At 38.2% G+C, this 25,615-nt stretch overlaps 1 protein-coding gene across 2 annotated transcripts in view; it reads left to right on the top strand.

Moving 5' to 3' along the window:
* The window catches only part of PTN (pleiotrophin), a 77,296-nt gene that overhangs the window by 35,076 nt on the left and 16,605 nt on the right, over positions 1-25,615 (top strand). For both annotated transcript variants that reach the window (XM_066262375.1, XM_066262374.1), the window contains 2 exons: positions 23,970-24,085; positions 25,021-25,194. In XM_066262375.1, coding sequence (XP_066118472.1) covers positions 23,971-24,085; positions 25,021-25,194 — 289 coding nt within the window. In that variant the 5' untranslated portion in view covers position 23,970. The remainder of the gene's footprint in view (positions 1-23,969; positions 24,086-25,020; positions 25,195-25,615) is intronic.

The following is a 25,615-nucleotide window of genomic DNA, read 5'->3' as shown; positions in this document are numbered from 1 at the left end:
GCAATGAAGAGACCAGATTGTTTTCATATTTGTGAAAACAGGTCCTGTAAGAACTCATGATTGATTGGTTCTTGGTCTCCCAGTGAGTGAGAACTCTCAGACCAAAGGAACCAAGGGTTTCTGATTGACAGCTGTGCCTCTCTATTGCATCATGCTCCCTAGACCTTTGAATCATGGTGACTAATCACTCAAGGTACAAGGGATCCACAAACAGAAAGGAAAAGAGGGAGACACTGAGGCAGCTTATTGTTCCTGTATTGTCCAAGTTCCTCTATTCATTGTTGCCCAGCTTCCTGGAGGGCCTTAACCCCCTCTGCTATGCTTATTTGTCCCGGCACAGTGGGAAAAATCAGTATGGAGGCAGGCTGGCCAGTGCAATTATTTTGTGAGCCACATACTTAATTGTAATTTTCCTTGTGTTTGCATTCTAAAAAGTAAAAAGAAACAGGTAAAATTGGAGTTTAATAATATGTTTTATTTCATCCAATGTATACAAAATATTATTGTAGTACATAGTCAGTATAACAAATGAATGAGATACTTACATTCATTTTTCCGTACTGTCTTTGAAACGCAGTGAGTATTTTACATTATGGTACATCAAAATTCAGACTTGTCATATTTCAAGTGTCCACCTGAGACAAGTGGCTATTTTGTTGAACAATAAGAAGTGGCACTTTTGCCAGGTGGCAGTTGGTAATGGACTCTTTTAACACATGTCCCTGTCCTTGACATTGCATCAGGGCTATAGTGGGTCTGCTTTGAGAATATCAGAAGTACAGTCAGAGTATTACTTGGAAAAGCTGACCAATAAGGGAACAAAATTTTAATAGCATCTACTTTTAGCTCCATGAGGGCCCGAACTGAGCTTGTCTTATTCATTGCTCTATTTTTAATGACTTGCACAGTGCCCAACTCTTGAATATCCAATGAATGAACTCTTGGCTGAATGGGTGAGATAACTATACTTGAGATATTTTTACCCTCTTTTTTGTCCATGCTAAGTCTTTAAAGTCTTGTGTGCATTTCACAGTTAGAGCACATCTCAGTTCAGACTTCCCACATTTCATGACCTCAACAGCCACATGTGACCAGGGGCTGTGGTGTTAAACAGGATAGGTGTAGATTGTTGGCATAGAAGGATAGAAGTCTGACTTTATCACCAAAGTAAGTCACCAGTTGTATGACCAAAGGCAAGTGATACTACTTCTTTTTGTTTGTTTGTTTGCCAACTCTCTGAAGTTGAGTTTCAACTTAAAATTCCGAGTCTCCTTATAAAAAAAGGAACCAGATGGCAGGAGATATCTGACATCCACACCTAATCCCAAACTTACTTAACTAAAGCAATCGCTATTACTTTCACCAACAATCCAAATCATTTAGCTAATGGCAAGGGGCATACATTTTTATTGGCTTCTTTATCTTCCCCTAAATGTACATGTGTGTGACATCAGAAGGGCACACAACTAAAAGCACCGAGGGGAGACACTTAAGACACAATAGATAATGGGCTTTTCAGTAACTGCAACTTGGCATGTTCTCTGGTGGCTGGGGTGGATGGCAGAGAAACTTGCAAATAGGCCAAACTCTTGGTGGGGGCATGAGATGTCCTGGTGGGGAGCAAGTGATCCTAATTTGGCTTCTGACTAGACACTTGACTGCCAAGCAAAGCGGCCAGGGACTCAGTAAAAGTAAAAGGGAGTGTCAATGTTCAGGACTAAGACTGTTGCACATCTTGCAACATGATGCAAAATTGTGCCCTACATAAGGGCACCCAGGGGAAGAGTGGGCAGTAAAATGCACACCCCGTGGACCCTGCTTGGGGCTTGCGGCACCTGGAGGAAGAGGCACATTGTTAAATTCTGTACAAGAACAGGTTAGGGGCCATCAGCAGCCCACTGTGGTATCTAAGCAGCCATCTTCAACACTCAAGCTATGGCTAGAAGGAAGAACTCCTGCTAAGCTGTAAAAAACAATAACAATAAAAAAATAAATTTGTAGCTAAAGCCTAAGATATAGAAGCCCATAAATACCTGAAGTTGGTCTAAATATGAATGGGTGTTATCTCTTTCTAAGAAATAAAATAAAAGGAAAGAAGAAAAGCAATCCTAAGTACCTGTATAAAGAATAGACTCAAGATTGTTTTATCAACATTTTTTGCTTGGGTGGTATGCCAAAATCACTTTTCCTTAAAATTTTGAAGCAAATCCTAGACTTTTGATTATTTCATCTGAAAATGCCAAGATAAAAGTTTTTTAAATTATAACCATGAGGCCATTATTACACCTGATAAAGGTAACACTTAAGATTCATTGTTCTAGACTCATAGATACAGAGAACAGACTGATGGCTGCCAGAGGGGTGGGGATTGGGGGCTGGGTGGGAATGCGAAGGGATTGAGAAGTACAAATTTGTAGTTAGAGAATAGTCAGGGGGTGTAAAGTACAGCATAGAGAATAGTGTCGATATTATTGTAGTAACTATGTATGGAACCAGGTAGGTACCAGAAATATCAGGGCGGAGAGGGGTGGATACTTTGTAAAGTACATGAATGTCTAACCACGATGCTGTACACCTGAAACCAATACCAAATAATATTTAATGTAAACTGTAATGGAAATTTTTTTTTTAAAAGATTCATTGTTCCATCCTTTCTTAATAATATCTTCATTCCATAATAAATAGCTCAGTTTAAAAAGTAAAGTCAGGACACCTGTTTGCTGTCTTCAGGGTGGAATCATCAAAAGTTTCACTTCCCAAGACAAACTATTCTATCTGCCCTCAGCACCCTGCACAACTAATTCACCCTGAATTTCTAGCATTTCAAGTACGCTAGCCCAGAAACTCTATCAATTGTAGGATGAAGGGCTCGTTAATGCATTTAGCAGTGTGCTTACATTTTGCTTTCCCCAAGTAAATAGTTATGCTGCTGGGGAGGTGGAAAAAAATGCCTGCCCCGTATTAGCACAAACCAGTTTCAATGACTTATTTGTAGTCCCATGAGTCAGGAAGTAGGGGCTGGTTCCGTGCCATCTATTTATGGATTCTTCTTTCTCCCTCTTATCTCTTGACTTGGTGGTTAAGCAGTTTTAGGTCTAAACTCGCTCTGTTGTGTAGCTTCATCACAAGACCCAGTTGATATTAACCCATTTGTAGAACCAGAAATAGCTTCAGGAAAGGAAAGCGGCCCTGGGGGTGTGACGTGTGGAAGGGGGAGTCTGAAGCGAGGAGGCTATATGACCTGTGCTGGCTCCCTGCCTATCTCTGCCTGGTGGGTGGGCAAGACTCCTCATTTTTGGAAGTCCGTGTAAAGGGAAAATAGCAATTGATGTAACAGACAGTGGTATATCTACTCGGCAGAAATTACAGCACCCTTAAAAAAATAGAAGTCAAGTCGTAACAAAGAAGCATTAAAAAAAAGCCTAATGGCCCTGGCCGGTTGGCTCAGCTGTAGAGCGTCGGCCTAGCGTGCGGAGGACCCAGGTCACAGCACACAGGAGAATCCCAGCCCGGATTCCCGGCCAGGGCACACAGGAGAAGCGCCCATTTGCTTCTCCACCCCTCCACTGCGCTTTCCTCTCTGTCTCTCTCTTGCCCTCCCACAGCCAAGGCTTCATTGGAGCAAAGATGGCCCGGGCGCTGGGGATGGCTCTGTGGCCTCTGCCCCAGGCGCTAGAGTGGCTCTGGTCGCAACATGGCGACGCCCAGAATGGGCAGAGCATCGCCCCCTGGTGGGCAGAGCGTCGCCCCATGGTGGGCGTGCCGGGTGGATCCCGGTCGGGCGCATGCGGGAGTCTGTCTCTCCCTGTTTCCAGCTTCAGAAAAATGGAAAAAAATATATATATATATATATATTAAGAAGCCTAATGGCTTGCAATTTTAAGAAAAACAACCCAAATTGTAAATATCATGAGATCTTAAGCGTGAAAGTGGGTAAGGTAATTAAAAATTAAAATTATTATTCTAGGGTGTTAGGACTAGGACTCAGTTGTTTTTTCTGTTTCAAACTTTTAAAATATTGTTTTATTCCATATTTTAATTACTTCTTTTTCCCTTTTGGAAGATGATCCCCCTCACAATACCAAAACTCACTGACTTAACCCTAAATGGGATATTTTTTAGTGACAGAAGTGGATATGAACCTACTCAATTCCTGCGCATCTTTGGTTCAAGGCTGGCCGAAGACCCAAGGGTCCTCAAATTTTATTAGAAACCTAGTTTTGTCCCTCAGATACAAAGGAACATGGGGAGTGAATGACACGAGGTCACTAAAGAAGAATGCTTAAGACATATCCCAGTACAAGTGGGTGGTTGAGACCCTGGTCAAGATACACCTACTTTTTAAGTATGTCTAAAGAACTCATAATCATTTTTATCCCACTGCCTTTGGCTAGATGTTTATGGGTTTCAGCAACTCAGATTGGAAACTCAATTTAAAGAGGGTGGCATTCACAGCCCATGAAGGAGACAATGGAAGAAGAAAATTCCCTTCAATTCATTTCAGTTGGAGCCTTGGAGAAATGGAGTCAAGGCAGACCAGAGTTCTCCGGCTCATCTCTTTGCTCAGTACACTTGGCTGGGTCTGCAGTGCTGTCGGAACATTCATTGGGACCCTCCAGTACGAAAGTCATTAGTAGGTTTAAGTTTGAGAGAGATGGGTAATCGCATTTAATTACTGAAATTTTAATTTCACTCTAACAGCTTAGAAATCAGATATACAACATTCAAATTTTGTTTCTACCAAGACTTGGATGAGTTGCACAACATGCTTGGTTAAACTGTTTGTTTCTGTTTATCTGCCTGTAAAATGGGAATAATATGACCTATTTTATAAGGGCATTGTGACTATTAAATAAGAATATGTGTGCAAAAACCTTTAGCACAGCTCTTGCTCTGAGTTATAGAATAAACAGTAATCTCAATGTGATTTCAGTGAGGAAGGAAACAAAGAGAAAGCAGATTTATATTATTTTCTTTAGTTGGGCTTTTTAAAGTTGAATCCACCATCCAGCCAAGGGCTGATTCTGCTTTTTTTAAAAATGCTTTTCAAACTGAAAGTTGGATCCCAAACTGATATCATATTTTTTTCTTAAGGAATGATGGGCCCAACGTTTCCAAACTTTAAACGAAAGTTTTGTTTTCCCCAAATAAATATTTTTTTATCTCTGTATGCAAATACATATTCTTAATTTCTGGCTCACAATACGAACTAAAAAATATATTTGCTTTTGAGAACATTAGACACATACATCTGCTAATAAATGTACATGCTATGTTCATTAGAAGCCTCTACAGTGTGGTCAGCTAGCTTTTTTTAAAAGACTTTATTTATTCAATTTTCAGAGAGGAGAGAGAGAAAAAGAGAGAGAGAGGGAAAGAGGGAGAGTGGGAATGAGGAGCAGGAAGCATCAACTTCCATATGTGCCTTGACCAGGCAAGCCTAGGATTTCGAACCAGCGACCTCAGTGTTTCAGGTTGACACTATCCCACTGCGCCACCACAGGTCAGGCCATGGTCAGCTAGCTTTTCAAGTGTAAACAATGATCACAAATCTTATTCAACATATGAGTGAACTGGAAAGTGACGAACCAGAGAATGAAGCAGGCAGAGCTCCCGAATCACTCCTGTTATTCTAGGAAGTCTTCAGCTGGAAAGACTGAGCTGTAAAACCAATTCATAACTTTGTTGCTTCATAAAATTCCTGAAAACCAGTGTATCCAAGCACACAGTTTACTCACCTGTGCAAATTGCTGTCCTCTTAGAATTACTGATTGCTTACCTGGGTAAACAATTTGGCTATGAGACAGCAGTTCATTTATCCAGGCTCATTTTAAGACCTTCAACTCACTGAACTGTTTTATTGAGAATGTCACTCATTCCTAGTCAAGCCATGACTTGAAAGATTTAACTTCAATCACTTGAAACCAGATCCCAAAGCCCTACAATTATCCTCCTGGACCTACCTTTCTTAGGCTTTAAGATACAGTCAAGGTTCTATTCATGACTGTAGTAGTTTAGTAAAATTGGCTTGGCTTATTAGTCAATTGATTTTTCTGGTTGGCTTGCTGGCGGGGAGTAGACAGTTGATATTTTCAAATACACCTTTTATGACCTGGAAAAAAACTGTATTAAAGAAAAGAAGCCAGCTGGTACATCTTCCTGGCTTTAGAGTGGACTGCATTGTAAATATTTGGAGAAGTAAATGCAATACAAGGTTTTTTAATTCTATGGGACGTTCTTTTTGATAAGCAGAGGATCTCCATTTAAATTTTCATGAAAACCCTGAAGTTTCAGTTCAGGTTCTTTATGAATGAGAGTCACATATATATTAATTCCCTATGTCTACAGAATTTTGTACCTAATAGCACTTAATAAATTTTAGTTGATGAATTAGGAGCTGAAGGATCAAGTTAAGGTCACTCCCCTTCCTAAAATTCTCTGAAAAATGTACCTTTTGTTTGTACTTAGATGACATCCTAATGACCCTAAGCAGAAAGGAACTCCGCCTAGTCCCCCAAATAGCTGACAAGCTTTAAATATACATAGTAGTCAGATTAGGTCATTCATAAATTTCTTTTTACAAGTCTTCTAGAAACAGCAGTTATGTAAAAGAAACATTATAAGTAGAGGTGAACAGTGGATTTGTTCATAAAGTGTGCATGTGGAATGTTAAGAGAGAGACTGAAAAACTTTATTAGCAAAATAAGAAAGATTACACCACTTGGGGAACAACCTTGTTTATTCAATCTGCTTTTTTGTAAACATACCACCAGAATGAGATTTCAGTCTCTGGGATGAGACAGCTGATGACTCCCTATCATAAAATATGAGATATATTACATGCTAAATCAAATAATTGATTAGGATTCAATCAAGTTCTTATCTGGCTTCACAATTTAACTAGATTTGTTTGTGGTAAATAATGCAATCTATTAAGTCTTCAATTTCATAGTCTATTTACTACAGATTAACAATGCCTGCTATTGTTTATCTCACAGTAATTTTGTGTAATTGAAGAGCATAGAATTATACCATTTTGGGGTTGAAAGTAGTTAATGATTATTTAGCCTAGCTAGTGCTTTAAAACAAAGTGCTTTAAGGAAAATAAATCAGCAGCCTATATATGGTATTTTAAATGTATCAGATAATCCTGCTTTTTAACTCATTCCAAAATTATTTCTCCAAATATTTGTTTATGTGTCTGTTTTCTTGAGAGAGTAGTTTGATTTCTACATTAGAATCACCCAGCCTGACCAGGCGGTGATGCAGTGAATAGAGCACCGATCTGGGACCCAGAGGATCCAAGTTTGAAACCCCGAGGTCACCGGCTTGAGCACAGGCTCATCTGGCTTGAGCATGGTTTTCACCAGCTTGAGTGTGGGGTCGCTGGCTTGAGCGTGGGATCGTAAACATGACCCCATGGTCACTGGCTTGAAGCTCAAGGCCTCTGGCTTGAGCCCAAGGCCGCTGATTTGAGCAAAGGGTCACTCAGTCTGCTGTAGACCCCCCAGTCACAGCACATACGAGAAAGCAAACAACTAAGATGCCGCAATAAAGAATTGATGCCTTTCATCTCTCTCCCTTCCTGTCTGTCCCTATCTGTCCTCTCGTTCTCTGTCTCTCTCTCTCTCTCTCTCTCTCACACACACACACACACACACACACACACACACACACACACACACAATCACTCAGCATGGTGCCTGGTTTTTAGCACAAAGCCACAACCATAAGCTGATGCAGTCCAAATGAATGGTTAAGTGAGAAACAAAGTCTTTACCTTTGAGGAGTAGGCTGGCCTCACTTTCTCCTGACTTACTTTCTGTTGTGTTCATTGTATCCATAAATTGGATACAATGGACCTCTTCTACCACTCTGAGGTGTCAGGGTAATTGAGGTGGAAATTGGAATCGCTAGAAGCTAGTAAAATGAATTTTTATGGAGGCTTTCTAGAAGTGTTGATGAAACTGAGTTTGTCAGGATCCCAGAGGAGGCAAATAACCATGAATAGTGGCATTTGGAGATTTTTTTTTAGCGAGCTAAGGATTTATACCTTTATGTACTAATTGTGTGAACTAATTAACTTCATCGGTGTAGCCTTGTCACACTATCATGCCTTATAAATATTAGCATACATCGGTGATTTTAGATATCTTACAGGTATCAATCAATACTGTAAGGTCTGAGAGTGCTCTAATTAAAGACATCTCAATTATTAAATTATATGACTCCACCCTAAATAATTTATATGTGAATGAGTTTTTAAAAGTAATTTCCCTACATTTTCCTCCATTGGTATGCCAATGCCAGTATTTGACAGTAGCATTTATTTTCCTCCCTTTTACTTTACTATACACCAGAAAACCAAACAGCCAAGCCTGTAGATTATATGTAAAATTCAAAAGATAATGATTAATATCATAAGGGGATCAACCACATGTTACTGTTTCTATGGCTAGTCAGTATTCTGAATTTCATTTATTCTTTTAGTAAATATTGTCCAGGTGCCTGGGTACTTTACTAAGCCTGGAGGTTGAAAGATCTTACCATTTTTATGATACATGGATTTATATGCCAATGAAACATGATGTTATTATATGGTTTTAAGGAAATGATATGATCAAGGTGAACAACTACTTTAAATCTAGTTAAAATTTGCAACTGCAAGCTAATCATCTCTCATCTGTGTAAGTATTGTTTCCTGCTGTCATAGCCACAGTAGCTTTATTAGAATCAAAGTTAATTGTGTATCCTATTATCGATGTACAGGTTGCCAAGAATTGAACTTCATGCCTTCTCTGAGAAAAAGTAAATGAAATTTACAGTGAGTAGCTTCTAGCTCAACATAAGAAAGAATTTTCTAACAATTTGAGCTTTTCAAAAATGGAATATACTGATGTTCTCATTAGCTTGGTTTCTTCACCCATTTTTACCATTTATCTATATTAAATTATGGCCCCATAACCCTTCACTGTATCCTGTGAATTACTGGAAAGCAAGTTATCCTCTATTATGGAAGTTAATTGATTTAGATATATTCAAATGCAGGATTTTACAGTTATCATTGTTAGGTTTTAATTACATAACAGTTATATAATACCTAACATTATCATTGTTATGTTTTAATTTATTTCAAGTCAATATTGTACCACCAAGAATATAATTAGTCTTGATTTTATCATCAACATCATTTTCCATTTGTCCCAATTTTAAGTAATCTGCACATTTAACTAGAACTCTTTTGGTATTTTTATTTTAATTATTAGTATAATTTTTTTTTGCAGACCAGAGTTAAAGAGAGAATCTACTGTGAATTTCTCATAAGCATCTCTCTGAATTGACTTATCTGGAATGATAGTAGTCTCACAATATACCCACCTCATAATGTTATCTAACTCAAGCTTTATTTATTTATTTATTTATTTATATTTTTCTGAAGTTGGAAATGGGGGGGCAGTCAGACACCCGATTGCACCCGACCGGGATCCACCCAGTATGCCCACCAGGGGGCGATGCTCTGACCATCTGGGGCATGTTCTGTTGCAACCAGAGCTATTCTAGTGCCGGAGGCAGAGGCCATAGAGCCATCCTCAGCACCTGGGCCAACTTTGCTCCAATGGAGCCTTGGCTGCGGGAGGGGAAGAGAGAGACAGAGAGAAAGGAGAGGGGGAGGGGTGGAGAAGCAGATGGGTGCTTCTCCTGTGGGCCCTGGCCGGGAATCAAACCCGGGACTCCTGCACGCCAGGCTGACGCTCTACCACTGCGCCAACCGGCCAGGGCTAACTCAAGCTTTATTATCTTATCAGAGGTATATTTTCAGAAGGTGTCAAAATGTCCTGAAACCAAGATACTCTATGGCCATGAAATCACCATTATGAGCCACTTTCTCACACAACTAAATGATGTTTATTTGGCATGACCAAACCGTATTGATTTTCTAGTTACTCTTTATAAATTTTAATAGTAATTTTGGTCCTTAGCCTAATTATTTCTAAAAAGGAAGCAGTTCAGTGAGTGGGGGAAAGAAAGGAAGAAACAAAAATCAACAACCTTCTCTCACATGGGAACCATACCCTAGAACTTTAGAAGATCTTGAACAGGACAAGAAGCAATCAATTCTCATGCACCATTATGAGACCTGATGCTCATGTCTACATTTATTTACCAACATTGCAGAAAGTGGGTCATATGAAAGGAGAATGAATGGAACCATGTATACGAGAGAGGAAGATGGTAGAAATGAGGTAAAAATAACCAAGTAAACAGAAGAAGAAAGTAGGCTTTAAGAAAGAGGACCAGATGAATGAGCAGAATCAGTCTCTGTTTTTAATGTTGCTAATTTCCAGTAGTCACATTTCTTTCAGCAGATTTTTTAGTAACAAACTTTTCGCCATTGCTAAAAGTATGATAAAAAATGCAAAGAATGAGGCAGACAGAATGGATGAGTATGGGGCGTCCCTACTAAACTGTAAGGCCACTTGATGTTTTAAACTAACCTGATGTAATGTTCTGGTTTTAGATGTCACCAGGTCCCTAATGAAGTAGGTTTGCCAAGCTTCTAACAAGATTTTCCCTTTTCCCAAAGCAACACTCTGCATAATCAACTAAGCTTTTCCTTGATTTCTTTTCTTGTTTCTTTTTTTCCCTCCCTCCCGTTCTTTATTTTTTTTTTACTCAATGAGTTCAGCCCTAAATGAAAGCTGGAGTTGGATGAACTGAATTGGCTGGAAATAGTAGTTGAAAGGCGTGCAAATCAAAGCTGGCAAGGTTCAGCTCTTCCGTTCTTGAAGGAGAGGATAATTTCAAGCCAAATGGCTTCCTGGGTGATTGTTTGATTATTCTAGGGCTTTGTTCCCGGTATGGAACCAGGCATTAATAACCCAGCCTTTGCAAGCTAAACCAAGAAAATACACATCTCATTTCTGCCTTGCGGTATCTTAGTACCCATTTGGTCACTTCCTAGTAGTGTGGGAACTGTGTAGGAAGGGATGTTGCATCACTGGTAGGATGTGGGTGGTTAGAGGAGGTAGTCTTCAGTCTCTTTGATATTTTCTGTTCTACTCTAACCCAGGACAGACAAAGGAGAAACTAGGAGCTCTGAAGTCAGACAGCCCCATCTAGTTGTATCTGTATTAAAGTCAGGGACTTCTACTATTTCCACAGGAGATAATATGCATGCACACATTTGGGAGGGGGTGAACTTATTTGTCATTTTGCTTTTGAAAATTCTTTGCTTTCAAGTAATTCATTTCTAAACTATCAATAACATATTCAAGAATAGGTGAGTGGATAAAATGCTGTGGTACATTTAAAGAATGGAATACTACTATGCTATAAAAAAAAGGAAATCTTACCTTTTGCGACAGCATGGATGGACCTGCAGAGTATTCTGCTGAGTGAAATACAGCAGTCAGAGAAAAACAAGTATCATATGATTTCACTGATGTGAAATCTAATGAACAAAATAAATAAAACAGAAGCAGACTCATAGAACACAGAGAACAGACTGACAGCTGTCAGAGAGGAGGGGGATTGGGAGGTTGGGTGGCCAAGGCGAAGGGGGTAAGCAATTAAATAAATAATGAATACAGTCAATGGTGTGGTGATTACCAGAGGGGAAGGGGGTGGGGGAGGTAAAAGAGAGTAAAGGGGGACAAATGGTGATGGAAGGAGACTTGATTTTGGGTGCTGAACATACAGTACAATATGCAAGTGATATATTATAGAATTATATACCTGAAAACTATATGATTTTAGTAACCAGTGTCACCCCAATAAATTCAATCAAAAATTTAAAATAAATAAAAAGGAATCCATGAAAAGTGAGAAAAATTTAATCCTAAGGTGATTTTCAAATATAGTGAATTTTGAAACTGCTGGATATTCTGGTTTGTGAAATTGACATCTAATACCTGGTTTTGTAACCATTATTAAATGCTAGTTTGAATATTTTCTATTTTCTTGTTTTAGAGACATCTTTTTTCACATCACAAATATTTCTGAGGGCCTCTAAAAGCCCCTGTTGCTAAGCATTCTGAATCCGTTTGTCTATGAGTTAAATGCCCACAAATGAGAGAGATTAGTTCCTGAGTTTGTGTTCTGCTTCCAAACTACTTCTTGCCCCCACACCCCCAGTTTTCTGGTTCAGATAATAAATGATTAGTCATCCACTTAAAGTTTAATTTTTAAAACAAAATTTTTAAAGCAAAATGTTTAATTTTGCTACAATATTAAACATTTTTTGGATACACCGCTTATACATACATTTCCTAAGAAACAAGACCTTAAATCTACCATATATATTTCAGTTTGTTGAGGTTGTTCATATAGTGATAGCTCTCCTCTACAACACACAAAAAAAACACTGGTAGAGAATTAAATACAGACTCTGTGAATGTTATTCTTATAGTCTCGATTAACATCAGCTTCTAGAAAGTGTAGAGGCCCTGGCCGGTTGGCTCAGCGGTAGACCGTCGGCCTGGCTTGCGGGGGGCCCGGGTTCGATTCCTGGCCAGGGCACATAGGAGAAGAGCCCATTTGCTTCTCTACCCCCACCCCCTCCTTCCTCTCTGTCTCTCTCTTCCCCTCCCGCAGCCAAGGCTCCATTGGAGCAGAGATGGCCCGGGCGCTGGGGATGGCTCCTTGGCCTCTGCCCCAGGCGCTAGAGTGGCTCTGGTCGCGGCAGAGCGACGCCCCGGAGGAGCAGAGCATCACCCCCTGGTGGGCAGAGCATCGCCCCTGATGGGCAGAGCGTCGCCCCTGGTGGGCATGCCGGGTGGATCCCAGTCGGGCGCATGCGGGAGTCTGTCTGACTGTCTCTCCCCGTTTCCAGCTTCAGAAAAATACAAAAAAAAAAAAAAAAGAAAAGAAAAGAAGTGTGTAGAGCCAAATGTAGGGTAAATCCTGGTATGTAAGAGTACATACCAGGCATTCTGTATTTTAACCTCATTATTCCACTTTGTGATTACAAGTACAGATCTAGTTTAATTTTCAGCGGTTTAGGTTGAAATACTTTAGGTTCCTATACTTTGTGATCTTGGGAAAATTATCTAAGTTCTCTAACTTGTATTTTTCCCCACCTGCAACATTGGAATAATACTGACTGCATTATGAAGTTGTTGGGAGGATAAAAGTTAGAGGAGGCTCTTAGCACAGGGCAGGAGCTTTCAACCACGACGGCTGCTGTCTTTCCATACTTTGACTTGACCTTCGCCTTTTTTCTTTACTTTCATTTTCCCATCTTTCTCTAATGTATAGATCTGTAAAAGCTACCTTAAACCTACGGGAACAAGTTGAACTATACATAAAGTAAATAAGTCGTCAAATACTTAATAAACATTTAATTTTTTTAATTACTTAAAAATTATGGTTTAGAAGAAAGGTTTATGGGACTTTCTTGTGCATGGATGTTCACCTGGGGATCTTGACCTTGTGACAGTGTCAACTCTGGTTCAGAATGTAGGGGATGAAGACTTCATCATCTGCATTTCTAACAAGTTCCCAGTTGGTGCTGGTGTGGCTGGTCTTTACAGTAACACTTTGTGTAGAAAGGGATTCAAAAGAGTGATGTGGAGTATCCTTAGCGCTTAATAAAAAACAAACAGACACAATCTAGTGCCTAGGCCTCCTTGAATCACAACCAAGAGCAAAGAGATGGTTCCTCATTTCTCTTATTCTTTATTGAGTGACAGCTTCCTCTCTAACAAAAATTACCTGAAACCATTCCAAGGGAGTCTATTTCTGACCAGTGCCATAGGTGTTGACGCTCATTTGAGTAATACCAGCTCCCTCTGCAGGCATTTGGTCCCTTGACTCCCGGACAGAGTTTTCCCCCCTAATATATTATCAGTTCTCAAAGTCTTTTATTATGTCACCTTGAATATTTATTAGGCTCTTCTAACATAATAACTTGGCCAAGTCACACAGGAGAGTCACTGCCCAAGAAACAGGCTCTGAACTAATTAATGTTAGTTTAGCTTAATGATTGTTTCTGAAACAGCTATTTGCTTTTTGAATTTTAAAGTTTTGCTAAAATGTACCTCATTAAGGTTACCGTTCACTTCTTATTGCTAATTCCTGAGGTCACCTATCTAGAATCTGAAGCTGGTCATCATTTTTTACTTCCTAAAACTTCCTGAGTGCTTGATTTCCACGATTCAACCCCTTTGCTTTCCTCTTAGTTCCTCTGCTGCTACTCATCATTTATTTATGTAGGAACTAAAATCCTCACTTCCTGCTACCTCTTCACTTCTTACTCTGTGTCTTATTACTCTGTGGTCTCCTGGGGAAATCTGAAGTCCTCATACTTGTTGAAATAGCATCTGCTGACTCTACTTTAATTTCTATTTCCAGATTCATAACTACTGTCAATTCCAACAAAAACGCCCTACTGATCCCTCGAATTCAAAATGTCAAAATAGAGCTTGAAAGCCATTTTCTTACCCTTAGTCACTTAACTTCTTTAAACCTTAGGTACTGACCTCAGAAGTAGGAATAGTAAAAGAACTTAAATAATCAGGTTTTCTGAGAATTAAAATCACACTTAAACATATGTCAGCTGTTTAGAATAATGCAATCATTCATCTGTTTAGGTTTAAATATATTTTCTTTCTATTTTTTTTATCTCCTTTATTCTTTGTTCCTTTATTCTCCCTTTACTGTTTATTTTGGGTTAATCTAACCTTATTTTAAGTTTTCAAGTTTAATTTTCACACTCTTCTTAACTGTAGCTCTTTTTTTTTTGTTCGGAAGTGGTTGTATCATTTTATTTATTTATTTTTATAAATTTTTATTAATGTTAATGGGGTGACATCAATAAATCAGGGTACATATATTCAAAGAAAACATGTCCAGATTATCTTGTCATTCACTTATGTTGCATACCCATCTCCCAAAGTCAGATTGTCCTCCGTCACCTTTTATCTAGTTTTCTTTGTGCCCTTCCCTCTCCCTCTCCCCCTCCCCCTCTCCTCCTTCCCTCCCTCATCCCCCTCCCGCCCCCCCACCCTCCACTCTTTGAATTCTTTCTTTCTTCTAGAGGTTGCTCTAGGAATTGCCCTATGTATCTGTGACATATAAGTTTCTATTTAAAGTGAACCATTACACCACTTTATGTAAACTGCAAAATCCATAAAACAGTATAACTTCGTTTTTCCCCATTTTCATTTTATTGTTGTTATATCTTTTACTTCTACATATGCTATAAACCCTATAACAATTTGCTTTAAATAATAAGTTATCGATTTGAAAAATAATAAAAAGTTAGCTTTTTATAATTGTGCACATATTTTCCATTTTCTATGTCTTTCATTCCATCTTATGGATCTGAGCTATGTATGCAGATTTGTCTATTTGAAATATACAAGGATATATTATATATTATACATATTAACATTTATAACATAGAAAGAAATATACAGTTTAATATGGCAATATAATATTTCCCTTTGGTCTGTACAACTGCATTTAGAATTTACTGCAAAGACAATATGCTAGTATCACATTTTTTCAGCCTTTTTTTTCCGTGAGAATGCATTTCCTTGCCCTCAGTTTTATAATACAGTGTGTCAGTAAAGTCATGGTGCACTTTTGACCGGTCACAGGAAAGCAACAAAAGACGATAGAAATGTGAAATCTCCACCAAATAAAAGGAAAACTCTCCCAGTTTCATACCTATTCAGTGCAGCTCGATGTGGACTCACGCACAGATTTTTTAGGGCTCCTTAGGTAGCTATCCCATATAGCCTCTACAGACTCGTCATTGACTGATGGCCTACCAGAACGGGGTTTCTCCACCAAACTGCCAGTTTCCTTCAACTGCTTATCCCACCGAGTAATGTTGTTCCTATGTAGTGGCGCTTCGTTATAAACGCACCGATATTCACGTTGCACTTTGGTCATGGATTCGAATTTAGCGAGCCACAGAACACACTTTCCTCTGTACTGTCCACATCTCGACTGGCATGGCCGTGGGCTCCTCCACTGTATACACAGTGTTACATCATCATTTGCGCATGCACACATGCTGCCACATCACCCTACAGAAACTGGGAGGGTTTTACAGTTTGTGTTTTTTTTCTTCTGTCAGGTGTTGTTCCACTGACTTTTAGCTTCTTTTGTTACATTGGGAATAATTCGTCATTTATATTGTAGTTCCACGATGCGATGTACGTCTCTCCCAGGTGCTTTTTAAGTTTGTTTTTTTTCTGTTTGTTGCTTCATATTTGGTTCTCAATAATTTAGATGTGAGTATCTATGTGAGATTTTCTTAATATTTGTTGGACTTGGGGTTTGCTGAGCCTCTTGGTTCTATGGGTTGATGTAATACAGTTTTAGAAGTTTTCAATTATTATTTCTTTAAATATTTTTGGCGCTGCTTTTTACTCTTCTCTGCTTCTAGAACTCCTTAACTGGAATATGATTGTTTAACACTGTCCTGTAGGACACTTAGAGACTATTCATTAAAGAAATAATTTATTGCTCCATTTTGAAGTTCAGATCATTCATATTGATCGATTTTCAAATTCAATGACTTTTTTGCTATATCTAATTCACTCTTAATCAATCCAGCATACATTGCATGTGTATTTTTCGATTCTAGAATGTCTGTTTAGTCTTTTTTAGAATTTTTATGTTTCTGCTGAGATTCCACATTTATGATTGTGGTGTTTCTATTTTCTCCTAGGAATCATTGGCAATGTGTATCAGTTGCTGTCCTAATAATGTTAAACATCTTTTCATGTGCCTGTTTGCCATTCGCATATCTTCTTTGGAAAGTGTTTAATTCTTTTAACCATAATTTTACTGGATTTTTCAGTTATTGAGTTATAAATGTTCTTTCATGTGTTCTAGATAAAACACCTTTGAGATACATATTTTGCAAATATATAGTTATATAATTGATGTTTGTGTATCGATCTGGTATCCTGCAACATTACTGACCTCTCTTAGTAGTTCTAATAACTTTTTTGGGTAATTCCATTGAATTGTAAATAGAAATCTGTTTCTTGCAGGTTCTTTGGTAATTGTATGTCTTAACCTGAGAAAAGTGGTCCATACTCTCAGATACAATCAAGATTTATTGGGTAAAGATTTTCTGTGATAACAAGTGATAGTTCCATTTCCGGTCCAAATTTAAGAGTCTGCAGTAGACCGATCCACATATTTAGATCCGTCTTCACAATATTCATGTCTCAGGTGTTTGACTTTGTGGCCAAGGTAAAAGGGCATCTTCTCTGAGTGGATGCTCAGGGATACCTTGAGAAGTCTCCACTTTATATAACCATACCATACTTATTCATTTCCTCCCCCAAATACACAATGATGTGGAACAGTGTTCGCTTGCTTAGCAATGTTAGTGAACATGAAAATCTGCATGCTGTTTTGGTAATTATGTTTTTAATTGAGCCACTTCATCTGAACAAATAAAGCCACCAGTTATTAGAGATGCCATCTGAACTCAGTGGTTAATAAAGCTGTACTCAGTTGTTTAGAAGAGGATGAAAATGTGTGAGTAATCTTGCCAGAAATACCTTTTTGTTTGAAGTTGAAATCCACACATTTTTTTAATGTGGGTTTCTCCCGGAGCTAGGGTGAACGAGTATGGATTTGTTTTCAGTCACCATGGGGCATTTAGCTGTGACTTATTAGCACTATTGACTCTTGCTTTGAGAAATTAATTTAGTTTGCCAATACAGATGCCTTTCTTTTGATTTTTTACTGCTGAGTATTGAAAGGTGTCCTTTTAGCTTTGCAGAAGAGATTTTGACAAGAATATAAAATACTCCTCTGTAATCACAAATACTGCTGCTTTTCGTTAGAGCATTTTAGAGCTCAGACAAAAATATGATGTATATTAGTTCTCCATCCTGAAGTTTGTAATGATATGGCATTCATGAGATTAAATATAATTCACACTGTGTCTTTCTTATAACCTAGCTTATTATGTTGCATATAGTAAATGGCCACTAAATATTCACTGATAATAATTATGATTTCAAAACCCTGCTTGCTTTGGTTTTGTGCATTTACAACACATTTTCTTCTTTTACTAACAAATGGAACTATGTACTTCAGATCGGTCTCTTGATTCCTCACCTACAGCTTTGGCTTATCCCATTCCTTCCATTGGAAATGCTTTCCATCCCAAATTTGCTTATCAAAATTCAAAAAATCATAAAAGTTTGTTTTGCCACCATCTTTATGGAGAAAATGGACTTAAATTAAAAAAAAAAGCAACCTCAAAACCAAGGCTCTTTAGCTGTTAAAAAAATAATTAAAATGTATTTTAGTTATGATTACTGAGAACGCTCAGCCCGGAATATCTTTTTATATTCCTGTGTGTTCTTCTGCGCATGGTCTTTGATATGGTTTCAATGACCAGAACTTGCTGCTATTCTTTGGAGGCCTGCCATCTTGAGAGAAAAGATAATTAGCAAATAAAGATAAAGATATAATACACCCAGCATTAATTTGTGCTAAGGAAAAAAAAAGTAAATAAAGCCAGATGAGGGCATAAAATATATGAAGTCAGTGCCATTTTAGATACTGTGGTCAGTTATCATATTGGATATAAAGCTATTTATTATTTTATTTCTTTTTTAAAGAAATATATAAGTGATAACTATGGGTCAAATACTGTTCTAAATCTTACAGATAAATGTAACAACAAAAATATAGTCTTCTGTCCCTTAAAGGACCTATAACTGAAGGAAGATGTATAGAAGTGTTTGTGTACACTACTCACACGCTATTATATATATACATACCCAATCACAATCACACATGTGTGTTCAGAAAATTATATTACTTCTATTTCAAAAGCTTTTGATAGAACATCAGCACTAGATAATATTCTAAATGTCAGTCATGCTAATAGCATCTCATAAGGTCGATGGCTTGCACTGCCAGTAATCTGCCTTAGATGAGAATTTACTTCATGGCTGGTGGATGGAAACCAGTAAAATAGCTAAAGCATATTGGGAACATTCCTTGATGATTTCTCAGTGTCCGTCTTTTGGGCAGCTTTGTTAGTCTCTTCTTGGGTTACAATATACGCTATTATTTGTTTTTGTCTTATTGAGAAATAATTACCTCTGAAAGTAACTGCTAGTACTGGTCATGGAAGACAAGAAATTGAAGGGAACTAAAAAAAGGGATGGTTACTAAATATAATGTTCTAGAGGGCTCCTGTCAGTTTCCCCAGTTTTATATGATAGGAGTATATTGAGTCAATAATACACCACTTGTAAATTCGGGGGTTGTGAATGATCATAGTCTATGGAATGGGTGTGGTACAGTGAGCTCCCGAGATAAAGAGGACAGACAATATTGTATCAGCAAAGGCTGTATGGAAGGTGAAATCCTTGCACTAGACCTTGGAAGATGATGAGGGTTTGCCAGGTAGAAGGATTTGGGGCAGGGCTTCCATCACGTGGGACAGTGTGGGATCCATGGATTGAAATGATGTTTCTGGGTTTAGAGCATTGTAAGTACTTCTTTCTGGCTAAAGATATATGGATTGGGTAAAGGAGGCAAGAAGACAAAGTCAAATGGATTTCTGTGAGAAAGAAAAGTTTCAAGATATTATGGACACCTTAGCTTTAGAATAAAATAGAGTAGAGGGAAACAAGCAAGGTACCAGAAAGGTGAGTTTAAGATAGCATGATCATCTGTGACAGGGAGACATAGTTGCCATTTTTGCCCAGTGAAAATTCAATGTTAGGGATGGAGGAAAATTCCATCCAAAATGTCAATTTGTTGTCTTAGCACAGGTAAAGGTGCAGGAGCAAAGGGACTGTGGTACGAATTCAGAAAGCATACCAGGAGAAGATATGGTGGGTCTGTCATGGGCCAGGTCCTTGTTCCTCACTTTTCATAATCTCTAATCTCAAACCACTGTGTGACAGCCAAGGAAAAAGTTTCAGAGAAATTAAATGAATTGCTCTATTAGCCAGAGTTGGGTTTCTATCTTTGGTCTGACTTATCCAAAAACCCTTAATTTGTTTCTCTCTATATCAAGTTGCAGCAGACAGATATAAAAAGAATTCAAAGGAAACTAGAAAATTCTAAAATGCTTAGCATTCATCTCTGGTTACTTTTAATTATAGCAAATGAAAGCAGTAAATGAATAATACAACCAACTTTGAACTTATTTGGCTCCAAAAAATAATTGAATAAACAGACCTTCCCATCACAGTCATATTATAAAGGGAAACCTAATCCATTTTTATTGAGCACTTGTTTTACTTGATTTATTTTTCCCTCGCTCATTCCTGAATGCCTTTGTGTATTTAGAGTTGAATTCGAAGTAGAAAGCAATTTTTAAGCAACCTACGCATCCTAGTAAATATTAATAAGGGACAGAGGGGAAAAGGCCACATGCTTTTAGTCAAAATGGATTTCCTGCTATATTACCAAGTCAGAAGGCATGAATAAAAGAACACTCTGGGACATGATGTTTAAATGAAATAAACGACTGCTGTAATTTTTCTTGGGAAAGGTAAACATTTCCTAAAATGATGATTTGTTTGGTTATTTTAAAATAGGACCTAAGATATTAATACAGGTTGTAAGCTGGGAAGATTTCAATTTGACTGGATGGTTTACCCATGAGCCAGTGGTTGTTGGTCAGACCTGAAGTGGATCCAGAGATTGTGGTAGAGGGAAGAGAATGGGTCAGTGAGGAGAAGTGGCTGGCTAGTTTTGGAATTCCTGAATTATAAAAGCTCAGAGGCAAAAAGAAAATCATCTCATCTCAGAAGAGAATAACGAGGAATGACAAGGATAATTGGGGGGAGGGCTGATTCAAAATATTTATCAGTAAGCGATATCATACTTTACGGGCTCTTAGCCATATGGAAGAGAGCAAGGACATTTTGAAAGATTACGAGGGTCATGTGAAAAGAACTTATGAGCCAATGTACTGAAGCTTACACTGGCCAAAGATGGGACAATTAGACTGTAAAATACAGTTGCAAAGTGAGATTTTTCATTCTCATTTCATGCAAGTTAAGTTGCATCGATGTGTTCCCTGATTCTCAATGTGGATCTTCCCTGACTTTAGTGAACTCCAATGTAATATGGGGATGAAGGTCCTTGAGTTTGTTTCAGCTTCTAGCAAGTCAAAGGGCAGAATGAATTTGTATTCTGAAAAGGTTAACAGTCTTTAGCTGACCTTAAGTCATCTCTCTCTCTCCTTTTCTTTTTCTCATTGTTGTCTTGCATTTTTGTCTTTTGCTTTTGGATATTAGACAGCTTGAAGTGTAATGCTCATTATTTATTACTTAAAAAACAGCACTTCCTTATATTGGGTAATAAGAGTGTGAGGATGAATTACCTTTATTTAGCAATTCATAGTATATTCCTTAATGTTCTTGTTAGCTCTATGTTTCTATCTTGCATTTTCATGACTGGCTTATCAAGTAGTTGCTATCTGTAATCACTCCCACTTTACAGATGTCAAAACAGAGGTTCAAATACCTATGATTTGCCCAAGGACATTCTACAAATTAGATGGTGGAGCTGCAGTATAAGCCAAAGCTTCTGCCTTCAAATCCCAAGTTAGTCCAAACAGATCACTATGGGACAGATTCTAGCATCCTTGACTTCTATTTATATCAAATGCTAATCATTGTGAAGACCTCTAGATCCTATTAAAATGCAAAAGAAAAGGGGAGGTCCCTTTTCCTTTTAATCAACTATTTCTCTAGAGCAGAGATCAGGATTTAATAAATTAACACTTTTCCTCTGAACTGGTTTCTTTAACTTTATTTCCCTTTTATCTTTGAGCTTCAGACTCATTAATGATTGAGATTTTTCAATAGTGATTTCCAGACACCAGCCTTCATCAATGTTAGGCTTCAACTTAACCATTAAACCCTATGAAACTCAATCTTAGAGGGCAAATACAACAAACAATGGTGGTGGGAGGGGGTACAAGTAAGTAAATATTCAAAAGAACTGAGCCAGCTTGGCAAGCTTGCTTCTTCTGCTGTTTTCTTTCCCTCAGCCATGCTCTTGACCACTTAAGATCAATGCTCTTGCCTCTGCTCTGTTGGAGAGCAGGCAGAGTTAAAAATATAAAACTAGGTATATAGATGCTAAGTACAGGCAGAGATTTTTGCCTTTACTTGATGCTCAGGACAAATAATCAACTCTGCAGATACCACTAGCAAGAGGACCCATTATCCACACATGTGCTAATTACTCAAGTATTTACTACATCAGCAAGGCACCAGTGTGTTAAGTGGGTACTGTTTGGGCAACTTGAATTTTTTGGTTAATTTTAATCATCTCTTTTCTAAACCCTCTTACTCTCTTCTTTCAAATAACCTTTATTCATTTTTTCAACCCAGAAAAATCTAAGCTATCAAAATGTAGGCTTAAGCAGAATGGCGACAAAACCTAAGGGCCGTGGAGAGGAGGTGGAGAAGAAGAAAGGTATTCTCCAACTCAAACCTGTTTCTGATCACGTATCATATTGCAGAGGTGACTCCCTGTACACATGGACTTGGGTGTGTCTTTCCTTAGAATTTGTGAAGCCGAAATTCACCGTTTACCCACTTCTTAATTTCTGAGCGTTTAGCATTAGAAGGAAGAACAGACCACCCAATTTTATAAAGTAGTGGAGATGGTGAGTAGCTAATTAGGACTTATTATTTGGTGAAAGGGCTAAATGACCAAAATATTCATTTATATTGGTAAATGAAATATGCTTCATCCTTGCAATGGAATCTGAAGTCATTGATTTAAAAAACATTAATAAAAAATAGCATTCCAGTGGCACAGAAAGGGAGACAAATTTATTGACAAGGATAACATTTCATAGGTATTTTTGAATGAGAGAAGCAAATTGCAGAACAGAATAATCCCAATTCCTTATATGTATGAGGTTTTATTGTTCACACTCAAGAGAATGTCAAATCATCTGAACTAATCTATTACCACTTCTGGAAAGAAAATCCTCAGAGCTAAGGACCCTAAGTCATTATTGTTATTTTTATATAAAACACCAGGTACACACCAGATGGAGATTAAATAAAAGCCAGTTGGGTTGCTGTAGCCATTGGCTTGGGATAGGCACTAGGAAGTGGGTTGTTCCGGGCTAAGGCAGAAACTTCTCAAGTTTGCTTTGGCAAGGTGACCATATTGACTCTCAGATGTGACTTCAAATTCTAAGGGAGTTTTTCTAATGTTATTCTGAGGCTTTGATCATATCAAATGTGGAGAATTTCAAATTCTGAGTGAGTGTGAACTCTTTATTGTCCTACAATTTAGAGGATTTTTAGCACATGTGAGCTTGTGTGCTTTATATATATGAATCTGTGTGTGTGTGTGTTTGTATGTGCATATGCGTGCTATCCTTACATCTGTTTCATGTTTCACTCTTCGATGGACCGATGAATAATGGAACAATGACAATAAGATGATCATGATCATGGGAACTTATTTACAAAATTAGAGATATTGGTCAATACTGATGCATCTAAAGATAACAGCAAACATATATTTGCACAGATAATCCATTCATTGTGTCCAGTCATGTTATCCATGTGGACTAGAACACCATGCTCTTTTTAAGTGCTATAAAGATGACTATAGTTATTGATATTACCAAGTGTCACTCCCAGGAAGACTTCCTATAGGAGTCTTTTCAAACACATGTCATCAAGATTCCTTTGCTTCTGTCATTCTTGAGTCAAACTTACCAAATGGTTGTGTTGTGTGAAGTCTTACATGGAGAACAGTTGGATTTTGTCAGCAAATATATGACTGATTGTAAAAGAGCACTTATTTCTGTGGCTGTTTAAGAGAAAAGATACAACTACACATAAGATAATTGATACAAATCTTCCTAAAATGTAATAGTCCAGAAATGGAAAATGGAGCCCTTCATGCAGGAGTTCCGTTAGTCTTCCTCTCTGATTTAGGTTGACACCACCTTCTTCTGTGTCTCTGTTTATTCCTAGAATGCAGTCCCAACAGTACCTGCAGCAGCGTCGAAAATTTGCAGCTGCCTTCTTGGCATTCATTTTCATTTTGGCAGCTGTGGGCACTGCTGAAGCAGGGAAGAAAGAGAAACCAGGTGAGCAGTAGGGATATGAAGGCAAGACTCTTCATTGGTTAATGTCCTTCTTGTCCAACTACCTCTTCCTTTCTCCCTCCCTCCTTCTTTCCCCTCATCCTTCCTTTATCTTTTCTTCTCCTCTCACCTCCCTCCTTCCTTCCCTCCCTTTCTTCCCTCTTTCCTTCTTTCTCTCCTTCCTTTCTTCCTTCCTTCTTCCTTCCCTCCTTTTCTTTCAAACGTTTCCAGGAACCAAAGCAACATCTCCTCTCATCTTCCCCCAACTGTAAGTCCTGAAATATAGATGATGACCATTAACATAATGATCTTAGCAGCAGCTACTATGTATAGACTATTTAACCAAGAATCAGGTGTTTTATTTATATTGCCTCTGTCTTCAAAAAGAGCCCTTCAAGGCATTATTGTTTCATTTCATATTACTAAAGAAAAAACCCGAAGCTCAGAGAGAAAGAAGCACCTTTTTTAAAGTGTTACTCCCAGTAAGGAGTCTGTGGAGTGAGCACTCAGTTGCACCACATCTATATTATGCTATTCTATTCTATCGATAACAAAGAGAAAGTAACACCAACTTGCATTGAGAAAGCAAATCTGACAACTCTTGCTTCTAATAAAATGCTTTCTCATTTTGGGGGGTTTAACTGTTTTTGACCACCTTCTATTTTATAGAAATATTTACTTCTACAAGGAAATGTCAGTAAATCACTTAGCACAGTCCCTGGCACATAGTAAGAGTTAAATTAACATTAGTTCTCTCTCCTTCTTTAGTTTTCCTCTTCCCTTCTGCTGGTCATTCATTGATTCCATCATTCTGCTAACACCTCTCAAGTTTCTACTATTTGCTGGACACTGAAGATGTAGGTGAAAAGTCCTGACCCTGTAATGATCTCAAAAGTTAAAGAGTTTTCTGAATGTTGATTATTCGTTCCTCCTTCCAGAAAAAAAAGTGAAGAAGTCTGACTGTGGAGAATGGCAGTGGAGTGTGTGTGTGCCCACTAGTGGAGACTGTGGGCTGGGCACCCGGGAGGGCACCCGCACTGGAGCTGAGTGCAAGCAAACCATGAAGACCCAGAGATGTAAGATCCCCTGCAACTGGAAGAAGCAATTTGGAGGTAAGTCCCTCCCTCCCTTGGAGTCCTACTGACTCAACCATCCACTTGAGATCATTCTTGCATTCTTCCACCAAATATCTTTTTGAGCTTGACTATCGTTTATTTTCAATGAGTTTATTTTATCAGATAAAAAAAAATTACAAGACATCTTGCCTAATCCTAGGGCTTCTCAACTTGGGCACCACAGTAGGTCCTCAGATAAAGTTCTTTTGTTCCATTTCTTTTCATGATAACATTGGTGAGATGCTGTAGAAACTTCAGTCTTATTTATATCAAGTAGTGTATGGTATCAATTGGTTTTATTAGACATTGTTTTGCTTAAAGTTGTAGAAACTATTGACAATGTTAAGTGAGAACTTACTGTACTAACATTACGGGCTAGGCAGTTTTTGTTGTGGGGGGTTGTTCTGTGCACTGTAAG

Source organism: Saccopteryx bilineata, chromosome 2 (assembly GCF_036850765.1).
Source record: "Saccopteryx bilineata isolate mSacBil1 chromosome 2, mSacBil1_pri_phased_curated, whole genome shotgun sequence".
Classification (NCBI taxonomy): Eukaryota; Metazoa; Chordata; class Mammalia; order Chiroptera; family Emballonuridae; genus Saccopteryx; species Saccopteryx bilineata.
The sequence above is the reverse complement of the archived record's forward strand: the minus strand, read 5'-3'. Positions and strand labels throughout refer to the sequence as shown.